The 15,978-nt window shown below is 33.3% G+C and overlaps 3 protein-coding genes across 11 annotated transcripts in view; 2 read left to right on the top strand and 1 right to left on the bottom strand.

Moving 5' to 3' along the window:
• Positions 1 to 7,376, top strand: part of Rdl (Resistant to dieldrin) — a 29,384-nt gene extending 22,008 nt beyond the window's left edge. For 5 of the 9 annotated variants that reach the window (XM_081983138.1, XM_081983137.1, XM_081983135.1 and 2 more), the window contains exons 10-11: positions 1,724 to 1,857; positions 2,368 to 7,376. In XM_081983138.1, the coding sequence (XP_081839264.1) occupies positions 1,724 to 1,857; positions 2,368 to 2,688 (455 nt within the window). In that variant the 3' untranslated portion in view covers positions 2,689 to 7,376. The remainder of the gene's footprint in view (positions 1 to 1,723; positions 1,858 to 2,367) is intronic. The other 4 variants (XM_081983143.1, XM_081983142.1, XM_081983141.1 and 1 more) reach the window with 1 other exon arrangement.
• An 810-nt stretch (positions 7,377 to 8,186) lies between these two features.
• Positions 8,187 to 10,219, top strand: beg (malonyl-CoA-acyl carrier protein transacylase beg). The gene is made up of 6 exons (XM_081983470.1): positions 8,187 to 8,590; positions 8,861 to 9,089; positions 9,143 to 9,300; positions 9,354 to 9,571; positions 9,677 to 9,904; positions 9,969 to 10,219. The coding sequence occupies exons 1-6, from the start codon at positions 8,356 to 8,358 to the stop codon at positions 10,134 to 10,136; spliced, it is 1,236 nt and encodes a 411-aa protein (XP_081839596.1). The 5' UTR covers positions 8,187 to 8,355; the 3' UTR covers positions 10,137 to 10,219.
• Positions 10,220 to 11,117: 898 nt separating this feature from the next.
• Positions 11,118 to 15,603, bottom strand: LOC145731612 (uncharacterized). The gene is made up of 9 exons (XM_081983469.1): positions 15,368 to 15,603; positions 14,943 to 15,072; positions 14,740 to 14,887; positions 14,509 to 14,684; positions 14,003 to 14,455; positions 12,397 to 12,585; positions 12,126 to 12,340; positions 11,869 to 12,068; positions 11,118 to 11,808 (listed from the first exon to the last, which is right to left on the bottom strand). Exons 1-9 carry the CDS (start codon positions 15,448 to 15,450, stop codon positions 11,576 to 11,578), a joined length of 1,827 nt encoding a protein of 608 aa, XP_081839595.1. The 5' UTR covers positions 15,451 to 15,603; the 3' UTR covers positions 11,118 to 11,575.
• Positions 15,604 to 15,978: the final 375 nt, after the last annotated feature.

Raw genomic sequence — 15,978 nt, 5'->3', positions numbered from 1 at the left:
CTTTGCTTCCTCATTGATATGGGCAGTGCTTACGGTGCTGAGTGTTAGAAAGACAACACAACTACAGGCTCAGAGCAAAATTGGTCCAGGAACCTTATCTACAAACAATATAGGAAAGGCATTTAAGATCAGTTGTCTACAATCATACTAATCCCTAGATTTCTATAACAATCAAATCAGTTTAAGTACAAATATATGTGATTTTTTTAAAACTATTAGTTTAGTATTATTATTTTGCGCCATTATTATCATTCTTAATGGATATTTCATAAAAATGTATGTATTTATTTAATCGGCGGATGTTTGTTGGGCTCTTAATCAAAGCCCATGGGGGATGATACACCCCTATTCTGCAGGTCTCTATAAAGGTCAAAGACTCCATCATAGTTGATAGAGCATTGGAAAAATATGTGATTCAAGTCCTCGATTGTTCCACATTCACAAAATGGGGAATCTGCCACCCCAATTCTAAATTGATGTTCCTTAGGCAATGTCCTGTTCGCATTCTTATAATGGTTGTGATAATTTTTCTGTTTTCATTTTTATTTTTTGAATTTTTATTTTAAAGCCACTTTGCATCTCATTCCTTTTTCTATCCATCAATTCTTGCCTTGTGTAAGGCAAGATAGGTCTTATGTCCAGGTCTAGTTGCAAAGAACATTGCGGTTTCTCCCTAATTTGGCAGATTGATCCACTTTTTTATTCCCGTTTATTTTGGATCCAAGTCAAAGAATCTCAGTCTCAAAGTGATATGATCATTTTTAGGGTCATCCACATTTTGTATAGCACTCTTGGAGTCGGAGAGAATTAAGGCCTTCTTGATATTCTTATATAAGATATGTTTTTGGACCAGTATGGCAACACCACCGTATCCATCCTCCCAATCATTCCTGATAATATTGTATCCCTTAATGTAAATGTTTTTACTATTTTTCATCCATGTTTCATTCAGTGCTATTATTTGTGGGTTGTATTCCCACAAATAATAAAAAGTGTAAAAAGGTTAGTAAACAGAAACAGTTAATGACAACGAAAGATCGAGTCAATCATAGGAAGAATTTCTAGAAATCTATTCTGGTCTTCAAATTCAGAAAAAGGGCTCAATCGTCTTTAAGCTTCTTTTGTTCTGATCCACACACTTTACACCAGTAAAGATCAACACTTTTATAAATGAAAAGTATATAACTTGATGCCACTCCAGGTAAAACGTACTTTCCCAGATTACTCCGAATGTGAAAATGTTGGCACCCTGGGGGAAAATACGGCATCTGTCCTTTATGTGGATGACGTAGAAGCCGCCCTTTGTTTCGGTCAAACAGAGACCCTGACTTCTAAAGGATATTTCAGGCCTAAAAATAATAACGCCACTAGGGGAATTACTTGGCGAATATGGACTCAGGCTATATTACATGCATTTTTTTTTAGTATACAGGAAACAAAATTGTTTACGTCAGGTCGAATACGACTCCTTAAAAATGCAAGAGCACTTAAACTTTACAGTCGTCGAGCGTGCTGTCGTATAAATATAAAAGGTCCTGGTGGAGATTCTGCCAGGCTTCAATACATTATTAGTCAACTAACATAACCTTGATTCGGGTTAATGCTGCTGGTAGAAATCAGGTTGTGTTGTGGTTATACTGAATGAATAATTTCCTAGATGGAACTGTTTGGATTTAATTTAAGTATAGCATAGATTTTTTCTGAGAATGTACGTTTATTTCAGAATACGCCACAGTGGGATACATGGCAAAACGAATACAAATGAGGAAAAACCGGTTTTTGGCAATCCAGAAAATTGCGGAACAGAAGAAACTAAACGTCGATGGTGGACCTGATGATCACATGCCCAAACAAACAGTGAGTAATCGTACAATCGGATCGTTCGATTTGTTTACTACTGACACTAAATATATTGAAATTAATTAAACAGAAGGAAAAGTCTTACTTTACAAGTTTGCTTTGGACTGTTCTTTAAGACTCTACCTCCCCAGCTCCTATTTGTTAAAGTCGGAGACTATTTTCCGTTTTTCGCATAATCCATGATCTAATAACAAACGTGGAGCTTCGAAGAACACTTGCAGACCATCATAAACTTGGTAATACTCTTGCAAAACTCAGTATATCCCTGATATAGCCAAATCTCCTAAGATATAGTCTGATCTCAGAAAAGCTTGTCTCTAATGCAAATCTCCAGTGTTTTTATGTATTGCCCTGTTGGATGTAACAATGCTGTACATTGTTCTTTTCAAAATAGTTGCAGTAGAACTACTTTACAAATAGTGACAATTATTTATTGTTGTAAAAAATAAGACTTTTTTGTATTAACATCAGAATTGGATGCTTCTTAGTAGTGGACGTTTGTTCCAGGAGGCCGTACGCTTCAAGGTACACGACCCAAAGGCGCACAGCAAAGGTGGTACCCTGGAGAGTACCGTAAACGGTGGTAGAGGAGGTCGAGAAGGGGGTCCCGACGAGGAAGCTGGCGGTCCTCCAATCCCCCAACACATCATGCACCCCAACAAAGACATCAACAAACTGTACGGCATCACTCCTTCGGATATCGACAAGTATTCTCGCATCGTGTTTCCAGTTTGTTTTGTTTGTTTCAATCTGATGTATTGGATTATTTATTTGCACATCTCTGATGTGGTCGCTGACGATCTGGTGCTGTTAGAAGTGGACAAGTAAGACGGTGTAGTCTAAGTGATCTTCCATGTTAGAAATGGTTTTTGAACTTACTATTGTTAGCTGGCTTTGTTAAGCTCATTTGATACACGTACATCTTTTCTGTAACTGCAAACCTAAATTTGAACTGGTTGTCTTAACTCGGGCAGGATGCTAATAATAATTATTTTTAAGTACATAGAAACTACTTCCAAACAACAAAAGTTGCGCAAATATGTCTCCCATCACTTTTGCCTTTTTGTGAACTTTTTTTGACTATGCACCATTACCAAGAGACTTCTTTCCAAAGTTTAGACAGTAACAATCTATGCACTTGGTTGAACAAACCAACTCCCTGCCCCTTGATCATTATACTCCTAGTTTATAATGAATTTATTTTGGTTTTCTTCTTCTCTTCTTGTTCTATATCCCTGTTTTTTGATTTTGCTGAACTTGGTTGGCAAACCTACCCTTTTGGTAATGTAGTGTAGATAATTTAACTAGTAGTTTCTCAACAAGACAAATTACAAAATTAGTATTATATTTTGATTGGAAGACTTCTTCCTGAGTTGCGTTTTGTACTGATAACTTTTTCTCATTTTGTTTCTGCACTCATCGTGTGGTCAAAAATTAAATCTGTCAATTAAACAAAAATACAAGACTGTCATTTAGTATGTATTCTACTAAAGCTTGATGTACTAAGTAGGGCCTCTTAAAATGAGTGGTTTTACAATTAGTTGGTCAAAGAAAAATGTGCAAAGCTAATTTGCAAGAGTTTTAAAAATCAACATAACTGCCAGTAATACAAATAACCATGTTAGTAGTAAAATTTTGCAAATGTTGTATATCGTAAAGAAAGTCAGATCAATAATGATGAAATGTTGAAGAAAAAAAGCTATTTCTTTATAAAACCATAAACGTATATTTTGGCATAATCAGGATGGTGTCAAAAGGGAATCGTTGATGGTTTTATGAAAAACGTCATTTTCCTTTATTGATTCCAATGAATTCTCTTTTAAACGAAAGAGCAACTGTCATACACTGAGTTGTCGAACACTAAAAAGTACAGTTGTGTAACAAAAAATTTCAGATCAAAGACCTGTTCTCTCATTTGGCCACCCAGTATATCCCCGTACTTATTAACCGTATAATTCTCTACTCTAAGTAAATCTAGTTGTTGATGGCAACTGATTTGAAGCCATTTTGACTCAGTTTACCCGGATCATTCTAAAAATTCACACATTGAAAAGCTTAAAAGCAAACTGCTTCTAACGTCAAATTAATTTTGTTTAATTTTTGTTATAACTTCCACCTAAAGAAGTGAAAATTGTGTTAATTATTGTACTTGTAACAATGAATCAACAAAGCCAGTTAGTTACAAAACCACCATAATTAAAGGAATACTAGTGTTAGCATTGGATATAACCTGCTGATGCCAGTAGGAGCCAACGAGTAGCGATTGTTATACATATTATTTTGTTATTTAAAAAAAAAACAAACACATCAATTATTACAGTGCAACCAGTTTCGTTTATTGCACTGCGAGTTTTATCTTGTTTCATTGTTATTTGAGTATTTATACTCATTAGTTTTCAGCTGAATCAGAGTTCGGTCTCGTTTGAAAAACCAAAAATCGAGACTGCACTCTGACTTTCCCTGTTAATATTAGAATTTTTTAAAGGAGTTGATGTAAAAAATGGACGTCATGATATAGACGCTAAAAAAACTGAAAAGCAAAGCACTGTCAAAATATATTCCGTGTATTGATAAGTTTCCGTTGCGTTTTCGAATAGTTTATTTGTTCGTTGAACATATTTTCGTAGTTTATAGACACGATACTAAAGAGAACTTAGCGAAAATGGTATTTTAGAGTAATATAAATTAATCGGTAGGGGTGGGGGACCCGGCCGGCCATTTTTCCTGAGGTAGGGCAGCCCACCACCCCGACCACTTTATTTAACGCCCTTGTAAATATGACGTTCCTGTTTTTATACCGAACTAAAGCGCACCTAATACACACATTAAAAAAAACGCAATTATTTTTTAGACTAGAGATTATAGCCTTCACACCACCTAACTTTTTAGGATCGGTTACGATTTTTAATGAAAATGTCATTGAAATCGCAGCCAGTCCTATAATAACTGACTCGTTTTTCGAATGTATTCGAGTAATTCCCTAAATCGCACTTTATATGAAGAAATTGCGCAACAGCGCGACTGTAGTCGCGTAGAAACGAAATTCTAAATATGTAAAAAATAATGTAATTGTAATTAAAGAATATGATATACTATACACAGAAAGAAATAAAGTATAATTCGCCTTTTTGGTGTGGGTGCCCCCAGGGGTTCACACTCGGAAAACTTTCTAGATAGGAAACGCTCGTAGCCCAAAAAAACAGTTAATAACATAAAACTAGCAAAACAGTTTGTATATAATTTAGATGGTCACTGGTATATTTGAACAACCTGGACGCCTTGGTGAAAATTTGGTGAAGGAAACCGATGTAAAGTATTTATGATATTACACAAACACGTACACACAGCGTTATTAAGAATTATTCAAAGATATTAAAAATTTAGCACATGCACAGAGCAAGAGTCTGACTATATGGAGCAATACTTAAAAGTTATTATTATAGTACCTACTGAAACAATGCTTCCTTTTCTTAACGATAATCGTGACCTTTACTTTGATTTTACAAAGAAATACTTACCAAGAATACGTTTTGCTGAACAACGTGCCAAGACCCAATAATAAAGACCTTTTCGGTAAAATTAGTGTATAAGTATCCAAGGGTAATTCTGATCAGTTGGGATATTGTCAGTAAAGTAATAGAGACTCATTTTAACTCATTGTTGACTGACACTCCTTGAGTTTGATTTAAGCCAAAATAATAATTCACAAAGTGTTTTTTCCTTTGCTTTTAAAAAGATTAATCTGTGTGATGAGACAGTAAATTACTGATATTAAGTTAAGATCTTGAAAAAAGACTTTCTAAACAACTTATTACAATGAAGTGAAGCTGAAAATAAAAGTTACTTTAACTGAAGCAATTTCTTCAATATACTGTACTGTAGACCTTATAGGCTTAGAAGCAACATCTTCAAAATGTTCTAATTCTTCCTACATAATTATGTATTATATAATTCTGGCTATTTAATCTAACAAAAAATCCAGAAGCTTATATAGTTGCAGTTGTTTTAAATGCAAAGTTTAGCTAAGCTTGTAATCGTGTAACCATTTGGTTACTGCAATGTCATGTGCTTAAGAAATTTTGAGAAGACCAAAGAGGACCAACTGGATTGCACCATACTGATTCCATGTAGACTGTCTTAAAAAATACTATTTCAGTATCTTCTCTTGTTGGAGAAAGTTGGAAAAAAAGACAAATTGAAACTTAAAGGATGAAGTTTTCCTAATCCCAACTGTGGTGTTATTTTGCTAGAGTAGTTTGGTTGGGTAGTAGAATTTGTAACCTTAAAACTATTTGGCACCATAATATCGCTGGATAACAACTGAGTACCTCATCTATTAGAGAGTACTTGTCCAACTGTTTCAATGGAGTATTAATTAAATTGGAGTTATTCCCTGAGAATCCAACCAATATCTATAATGGCAACAGAAGTTGACTAAACCAAATAGAAAACAAAAACCAAATTTGACTTATAACTTACCACAAAAGTCGTGTAAAACATTTTCTAATATTAATTAGGTAACTTTCAAATAAGGCTGTGCACAAACTGTTTTAATAGAATTAGATGTAGGGAACATGTAGAGTAGAATGTATAATTAAGTGTAAAATTTTGAGGCAATTATATATTTGGGTCTTGGTACATTGTTAACAGTTTCAGATATTTAATGATAACAATTAATTTTCTTAAATTCAGACTTCCAAATAAATATGGCCGTGGTTTGGTTGAAACAAATCTGCTATATATTTTACATCTCTCATCAACTTGTTAATAATGATAAGCAGAGTATAGCAAAATACTACAACTTTAGAGACCGTTATTATAAATGATAGACTTCTTAGATGACGAAATTGACGGTGAGACGGTTAATAACATAATTATTGTAGCAGTGGCTTATTTTATATCAGTTTAAGACCGGTATATTGAAAACAACGCATTTTCCATTAATTATTAACTCTAATTTTTGACAGTATTATATTGGTTCTAAGTTGGACATTACCAAAAGGAAAGGAGCGGTTCCAAGTCGTCATTAATGAAACTAACGAATGGAATCACTTCTTTTGCCTCTATAGTCGCGCAAAAACTCTGTAATTCTATTAACAATATTTTTTGCACGTTAATTCAATGAATTTTTGGGCCTTCAGTGGCGTGTCATGCCAATTGTCCGGATTGTCCGGATCCGGAATTGCGTAACGGAAATTCGAGAGGGTCACGCCCCCCCTTACACCGCGTTGCGGATGACTTATTGCTCACTTACAAGATATTCTAAATAATAAGGAAAGTTGTATTATACCGTGTGTGATCGACTAGTGAACGAAGACTAATTCGCAATTGCTCAAATAAATGTGAGTTGATTGCTAAATGGCTCGCGATCACTATTCGGTTATTAGAATCATTCCAATTATTTAATTACTTGTATGATTATTATGAATTATTATTAAAGATGAAATAAGGACTACGTATTGCGTAGATATATACTGTTTGGCGTTTTTATTTGAATAAAAAACCGTAAAATTATTGTTTCAGTGTGTTTGTTATTCCTCTTTTTCAATTAATAGAATAACTTCCACTAGTTTCTTAGTTGACTTAGTCTGACTTAGTTGACAGCCCATGACTCTGTTATTTTGACAGTTACAGGGTGGTTCAATATACCAATTTGTAGCCCTTGAAATTGTCTTTTGATTACCCTGTATATTTCTATATATAGTAGAAATTTCACGCTACCGAAAGATTAAATCTTTTATACCGGGAATGTGTTGTCCAGAAGGGATAAATTTATAAATATTTTTTTCAAAATTCATATTATTTTGAAAAGTGTTGAGGTTAGGTATACAACATTTTTCAGAAAGTTTCCGGTAATTTTCCGGAAAAAAATAGGAAAATCTGAAAATTCAAAAATTATTTGTTCTTTAATTATAATAATTGTACAATAATCCATTATCAATTCAAATAAGGTTTAATGTACTTTTAATCATTTACCCCCGTCGTACTTTAAGCCAAGCTTAAGTTAAGTGTGGATCAGACTGTGTAGAACACAGTTTAAAAAAGTCACAGTCTGGACCATGCTTAACTTAAGCTGGACTTGAAGTTCGACGGTGCAAATGGCGATTAGTCTTAAATTATATCATTAGAATGCATGAGAAGTTTGATAATAACAATGACAAGTTTGAGAGTTGTTTTCCCTATCAAGGAAAACTTTCATTTAAGCATGAAGTCCAAAAATAGAAATTTTTAAAAAACCGTTTTTACATCTCTGAGCAGATCCATGTTAAGTAGTAAAAGGCCGGACCATTAAATAAGAAGAAGAACAAGACGAAAGACGTCAAAGACGACGTAACCTCAATTTTACAACCAACTGCAATATAAATTTTTGTACTTTTGCAGTAAAGTTTAATAATTTTATATTTCCAGTAAGAGAAGTTAATAACAACTTTTAAGGTCGTTCACTCTAATAACAAAAAATATTTTATTGTTTAAATAGATTTAAAAATAGTAATAATGTCCAGCTTGTTGACTATTTTGTTAAGAAATAGAACAGTAAACAATCAAATCTTGAACAGTAGTTTTCAAAAAAGATCTATTTATCTTTGCAAAAAATTGTGCAAAAGTGACGACGAATCCACTAAAAAACCCGAATCACCCTTAAAAAGGCTGCTTGATGATTCTGCTACATTTGAGGATACAAAAGTGCAAAATATACAGCAACAATGGGCCACTATGCCTTATCCACAAGGTAAGTTTAAAATAGGTTTCATAGCAGTAAATTCCAAAATTGTACTCAGTTTTTAATAAGGTTATCTAGTACCAAATAATAATGGAATTAACTACTGCCAACCACCATATTTCATGGCAGTGGTGAAAATTAACTTAAATAACTCTTTACATAAGTATAATGTGTAGATGTTGCTTATATTAAAACAAACAAAAGATAAATATTTCATAAATTGTATTAATTAATTACATTTAAAAAAAGCTCTTACATAAATAATTATTGCTTTACCAGGCACTAGAACTCGCAAACAAGGTGAATATTTTTCAAATCAGAAAAAGGACCCAAAGGATAGTTCAATCATCTTATTTCCTGGGCAGGGTAGTCAGTATGTGGGCATGTGCAAAGATTTGCTAAAGTTCCCCATGGTCAAGGACTTGTTTGAACTGACTAATTATATTTTAAATTATGATTTACTGAAAATCTGTCTGAAAGGTCCCAAAGACAAGCTGGATAAAACTAAGTATGTTGTATTTTCTTGTGTTAGAACTGAAATTAATTTGCAAGTAATTCAAGGTATTCACAACTAGCAATTATGGTATCATCTTTAGCTGCTATTGAAAGGCTGAAAGAAGAGAGACCTAATGCCATTAATAACTGTGTGGGAACTGCTGGTTTTAGTTTAGGTGAAATAACAGCTTTAGTTTTTGCTGGTGCCATAGATTTTGAGGATGGTAACTAGGTTTAAAGCTTTAACTTCTTGTGTTGCATTTTGGTTTTGATGCAGCCTTAAAATTGGTTCAAATAAGAGGAGAAGCAATGCAATTAGCTAGTGACACATATAAAGGAGGGATGTTAACAGTTTTTTATGCTCCTGATAGCAAATTGAATTATGCCTGCAAACAGGCTAAGGAATGGGCACTTGATAAAGGAGATCCATTGCCACAGTGTCAAATTAGCAATTATCTGTATCCCCACTGTAAAGTGGTTGGTGGAAGTGAGTCAGTAAGAACTTTTCTCTTCTAATTTGTGCCACCTTCAGAGTTTTTCTCTCACAAGTGAAGCAAATACAATTTTTCAAGTTAAACTGAATTCATTATTTGTTTTTAGGCTATTGATTTTCTAGAGAAAAATTACAAGGAATATAGTTTGAAAAAGGTAAAAAGGCTTCCAGTGAGTGGTGCTTTTCACACTGACTTAATGGCACCAGCTGTGGATCCATTTAAGAAAGCCTTGCATAAGATCACTGTTAAAGAACCTGTAGTCAGTGTGTATTCAAATGTAGATGGTAAAAAATATCATAATGCTGATCACATAAAAAGACAACTGCCTAAACAGGTAAGTTGTGTTTAATTTTTTAGAGCAACTGTTAGTATAATGTCTGTTTTTCTTAATTTATTAGATTATTAAGCCTGTTAAATGGGAACAGTTATTGCATGTAGTATATGAAAGGCCTGCAGATGAACACTTTCCGAACACATTTGAATGCGGACCTGGTCAGTCTCTTAAAACAATTCTGAATCAAGTAAATGCCAAAGCTCACTCCCAGTGTTTTAGTATAGAAGCCTAAATCATGTGACATAATTGTTTATCTTTTGCAAGGATTAAGATTTATTGTGATATTTTTTGAATAAATGAATGATTTGTAATAACTACCTGTAGTTTTATTTTGCTACGTTACACCAGGATGTTCGAATGTCTGGACGAAAAACTGATGGAACGCTGAAATGTTACGTTGTTGCGGATATCCGTCCAAACTTAATTCGCGACGGTGTTACATACAGTGTGTCTCGCTTTTCATGAGTACAGCTTGATATCTCGGTTAATAATAATACAATTTTCTTTAAAGTATGATGGTGATTGTATGTCAGAAAAATTAAGTATTTGGCATAGTAAACATTTTTATTTACCATTGGCATGCGGTGTTGAAAAGGGTAAAAATAAGGGGTTGATTTTTCGGAAAAATATTATATATCAGTGTGAGTTAACTTTTTCTACCAGATTTAGAATCAGCATCCCCAAAACCCCCTTAGTCAATATTTTAAAAATCTCAACAGCTGATTTTAGCATAAACAAAAATTGAGATGGTTTCGGAAAATCGAAACGTCGGATTCCAAATTTAACTCCGCCATCTTGTAGAGGAGAAAAAGTGCCTGCGACGATGTGTCAGTCATTTTCATTTGTCTCTTCAATTAACTCCAGAAAAAATTGAGAACGTTTTTCTAAAATTTCTCTTTTTTCCAGATAATTCCGGAAGTAGTCGGAATTTAGTAATTTTTAAAACGACAGCTTACAAAGCTTGCAAATGCGCTCTTTGCCCTAATTTAACCGACTGTGTATCTCTTCAAATAACCGAGATCTCCATGGTTGAGTTCGTAAAACGGACACCCTGTATACAGGTTACAAAGGAGTCATTCTAATTGAAATGTTCTAAGAGGGTGGAAAAAGGAAAGAGATTGTCTAGTTGGTCTTGTTATGCAGAGTGGATTTTTTATAGTCCAGTTGTGTGGATTACTTTTCCATTTTGTTTGTAGTTGTATGAGTCTTTCAGTTATTTTTATCATTATTTGGCGTTTGTCCGGCCAAAAAGGATTTATTTCCAAAATTTATTTTTTAGAACGTTTTATGGTGGGTTTATATTCATTTAAGATTTAACATTTAAGACGTACCTATCATCTAAGAAGTAAGAAATTAAAAGTGAGGTTAACCCATGAGATATGGCGCTCCCGTTTATACTCACCTATCAATTAACATGTATCATGTAAGAAACGGCTTGAAAATTGGTTAAATTTTAATTAAGATGTAAGAAGTAAGGATTCTTACGTGAAAATCGTATTACGCATGTGTTCAAAGCTATCAAATGTCAACTATGGTAATCAGGGGTGTTTGAAACGTTCTCTATTTGGTTACATCTTACATGTGTTTCTTTACTTCTTAAATGAGTATAAAGGCACTTAAAAATCTTAAATAAATATAAACCCATCTTTAATAAATAACAAACAGTAAATATCATACATAACGATTAAGCTGTCTTTTATAATACTCAAAATCGTGCCCATCCATCGTCCGTTTGGAAGATATGACAATTACGTCAGGTAACTGAAGCCATATTTCCATTGAACGTTTTACCTTTTCCACTAATGTTAAGGATTTAAAGTTGGTACATTTATCGAGCAATAGACGGCAACGTTCTGCAAAAGCACCAGCACGATTTTCCTGGCTGTTTAAAGTTTGAAGAGAATCTGCTCCAAAAAAAAAAGCATTAAATACGCTACACTCAATAATAACCAAATACACATTACATTTTTCAGACACATCTTTAAATAAGGGGTTGTTCAACTGTTGCTTTCTTAGCAACTGAAAATGTTCCAACAGAAACTTCATTTTCCATACATTAAACAAAACCTTTTCGGGCGGGGCTGTACTATTTCCAAATATTTCCAGCATTAACTTTCTGTCATGTTCGCTTAGTTCATCAGTTTGAACAAAAAATGAAGATTCCCTAAAAAGTGAACTTACAGCGATATTGTTTTTTTTTTAAATCTAAATAGTCGCAAACCCTGAGTTGCTTTGGTAATCTAAAGAAAACATAGCGAACGTTTTCATTTCTTTATAGCATAAACCTTCCCTCAAAAGATTCACCCAGTCTGCGTAGGTAATTAAACTGCGAATGTTAAAAAGTTGATTCCGTGCAGATTCTTGGTTAATGCGTATCTCTTTCCAGCATCCATCCAACTCTTCTACAGTCCACCGAATCAGTAATTTTTGGCCAATCTGGAAAGTTTCTTCTCTACAAACCATACCCACTACCCCTAAACTAAGATACTAACAATATCCTGTTTCACCTTCATAATTTCAGTGGACAACGAATCTGAATCTGATTCAGTGTTGGATCCAACTATTACCGAGTTTACGATCTTTTCCTCAGCAAGGGACATCGCATTCAAAGATATTTCCTGAAGTTTTTTTTCCAGACATTCCTTCATGTAGTCGCTGTTAGGTAGTTGCTCAAAACGTTTCTAAAATACGCAAAAGTTTGTTTCCCATTTGAACAAGCAACAATGTTTCTTTATTGTTCAATGTTTATCAACTGGCAAATCAGTAGCATAGAACAAAACTAATAATGATGTATTGTTATAAAGAAAGAAACCAAAACCGTTCTCACTATAATCATTAATCCTTATGATATTTTGACAACGGTCAAAATGTCATGTACAAATTGTAAAAGCAGACATATGCTACTTAATCAATCTGACCTAAAAACTATCACATGACGTTCATCAAGGTTTATCATTGTCCCAATACCAGGGGCCTTATAACTAAATTTAAGAATGCCACAAATGTGCAGGTAAACATTTGAAGGCATTCTGAGGCAGTTTAAATAATTTAAAGGCATTTTAAAGTATTTCAAGGTAATATGAGGCAATTTAGGCAGTTTTAATGCATTATTACTATGATGCATTTTGAGCAATAATGAATTGCATTGTAAGGTATTTTAAGGGCATTTCAAGGTATTTTGTATGCAAAAAGGCATTTTGGTGTACAAAAAATTATTGGCGGTCTACCCCTTGGTTCCTAACAAACGAACTTTGGACCGCACTTTATATAGTAAATTTGTATTATTTTTGGATGGATTATCAAGCCCTGAAATATGACGCATTTATTGTGAAAGAGAGCCGGTATAATCCAGCTCAGGAAAATCGAGCAGGTGAGTCCGCAATTTCCTGGTAAAAGAGGGATGTACAAAACAGTATTAAAATTAGCACCTAAAAACGGAATATTGTTACTTTCAAAATTTCGAAAAGTCATAGTATTCTCAACATTTTATAAGAAGAAGAAGAAGCAATGTAATAGACTAGTAAATGTTTTAAATCTGACCTTTGCTTCGTTATTTGTCACCTTCAGAGCCTTTACCTACTCATTAGATTGATAGGTTTATTCTATTTTTCCTGGATTTTCCCTATTACAAAGATATTATGTTAATTTATGTAAGAAGTTATTTCTAATATAAATTTCATTAAGGAAACTGATAACCGTGTATAATTTTGGCTTTTTAGTGTGGTATCCTGTTGCAAATGCATTTTGTAACATATTCTTACAACTATTTTTCATGCAAAGCTGTTTTTAATTTTTTTTCTGTTTCCTATATGTGAGATTATATTAATGATAAATACAGTGTAATTTAATGGGTTTAATGATCCATTAAAGGTTTTTTGGATAGCTAATAATCTCTTTTAACATGTATTTTCCATTCATTCAAATAATTGAAGCAAAAAGGTACAAATAATCAAAAAATTATTACTGTGAGCCTTTAGTAATGTGTATTACGCCCCAAATGTTCTTTTCCTCTCTAAAAAACGCGGGCGACATGTCCAAAAATTCACAAAGTTTGTATAATATAATTTTCCTTTCTTTCATGACGTGCATAAAACTCACCAATATAAACGACTTTTTTTCATTGATTTTCGTATTTAGTTCTTTTATAATTTTATCCTGCCGTAAAATGTCCAACTCTTTTTTCATGTGAGCAAACCTCAAATTGGCCACATCTATCTCGGTCAATTTTGGCGGTTGTTCTTTGCCTTCAACTGAAGTTAACTGCTTGAACTCAAATACCGATTTTTTTATGTTTTTTTGCAACTCCTGTTTAACTGTTTCCGGCTGGAAACTGTCCAGTGCCTTTTCAATGTTTGTTGCATGGTTGGAAATTGTCTCTTTAAATTCATCTGACACTTTTAAAGTTGTAGTGTCCTGGCCTGTTCTAGAACAACTAGCAGACATTAGACTTATGTTTTCAGTCATAATTCTCTGAATGGCTCCCTTTTTAATTTCTTGTTGAGTGTCTGAAATAGTTTCTGCCAGTTTGTTAGCACATTCTTTTAGGACATCCTAAAAAGTGTACTTTTAGTGGAAAAAGTTTAATTCCTAAAATTAAAAACTACCTTTACATCTGTACCATTTGAATGGGTGTTTGTTGAACCAGCATTGGATGTTTGTTGACCCAGCATTTTTTTGGAATCCAGAAGTTGAACTTTAAGTTCATGCTGTTTTTTCTTTAAAAGCAAATTTCGGCGTTCAAATGAGTTTATTCTACTTTTTTGAGCATCCAAGGCTGCTTCTGAAATTTTGATTTTGAAAATTAATTTCCCCTCAGATAAAATCTAAGGTCAAACCTCTAGATTTACGTGTTTCTGACAGTTCTTTGAATTCAACAGATTTCTCAAGAACGGATCCCTTTAAATATTTAATTCGCTCTTCTAATTCCTGTTTTTTTTTGACAAATTCTAACTCTGTCAATGGAGGCTCATCAAGAACCCCTTCCTTGAAAAAAAAATTGTTATTCACTGTGTTAAGGACACTAATAAACTGACATTACTTTAGACACAGCACCTTTAGCTCTAAGTCGGTTTAATAGAACATTTTTTTTAATGTACTCCACTTTTTCCTTAGGACCTATGTTTTGCATCAATTGCTCCCAAATGTGTTTCGTCTTAGGGTTGCATATGCTAATGAATTAAAAATTGCTTTAAAAATGCAATGCTACATTCAAGTTTATAAGTAAAAGTTAGATAGTTGTAAAAAGTATTTTACACACACTTTATATTGTGTTAAAATGATATATGTCCTCTAAAAGTCCTAAAGAACAGCACTGTGATTTATAATGGGCCTATGTAACAAAAATTCTGTGGACAGTACATAATAACTGAAAACCATACATAATACAAAAAATGTGTTAGTTGGGTTCTGCTTGAATTAAGAATTTTAAACTTAAAGGGGCTCTATATTCCTAATAGTACTTACTCTGATAAGTCTTCAGGAAGGATGGGTCCATGGTAACCCATCTTTCTAAACCACTCTGCTAAATCGCCGTGAAGATCAGACATAGTTTTAGAAAGTCGGGTACAGAATATCAACTTCTTACTAGACTTACTAGAGGTTCTAGATTTTCGATGGTTTTAGAGTTTTTGTAATTTCAAAAGAAAGCAAAATTAACAACACTTAACCAAAACATTGTAGGCACTAGGCAACCGTCAGATTTTAAATTTGCAGTGTTGTCAATTATTGAATTTGGATTATTTGTATTAGAAAATGTTTCAATAAACAACAATATAGAAGAAAGAAGTACAAGTCAGTAATATAAATTTTGTTTGACTAATCAAAAATTGTTCGTAAAAAATTAACGATTTTTTAAAATCATTACTATGCGTGAATATTATTTTGAGAATGTTTCTTATATCGGTAAAAATACCGCAAGAATCGTAGGTCTGACAACAGCGATCCAAGTATTCAGTTAAGTGAGGTTAGGTGTATTACGAATACAACTTCTTCTTTTTGGTATTTAATTGACACTTAAAAAAAGAAGAACTTTTAGGCGCTTTTGAAAACTTACTCAACAGAGAATTCAAGAATGA

The sequence above is a fragment of the Ips typographus genome, linkage group LG7 (genome assembly GCF_016097725.1).
Source record: "Ips typographus isolate SLU linkage group LG7, UJ_Ityp_2.0, whole genome shotgun sequence".
NCBI lineage: Eukaryota > Metazoa > Arthropoda > Insecta > Coleoptera > Curculionidae > Ips > Ips typographus.
The sequence above is the reverse complement of the archived record's forward strand: the minus strand, read 5'-3'. Positions and strand labels throughout refer to the sequence as shown.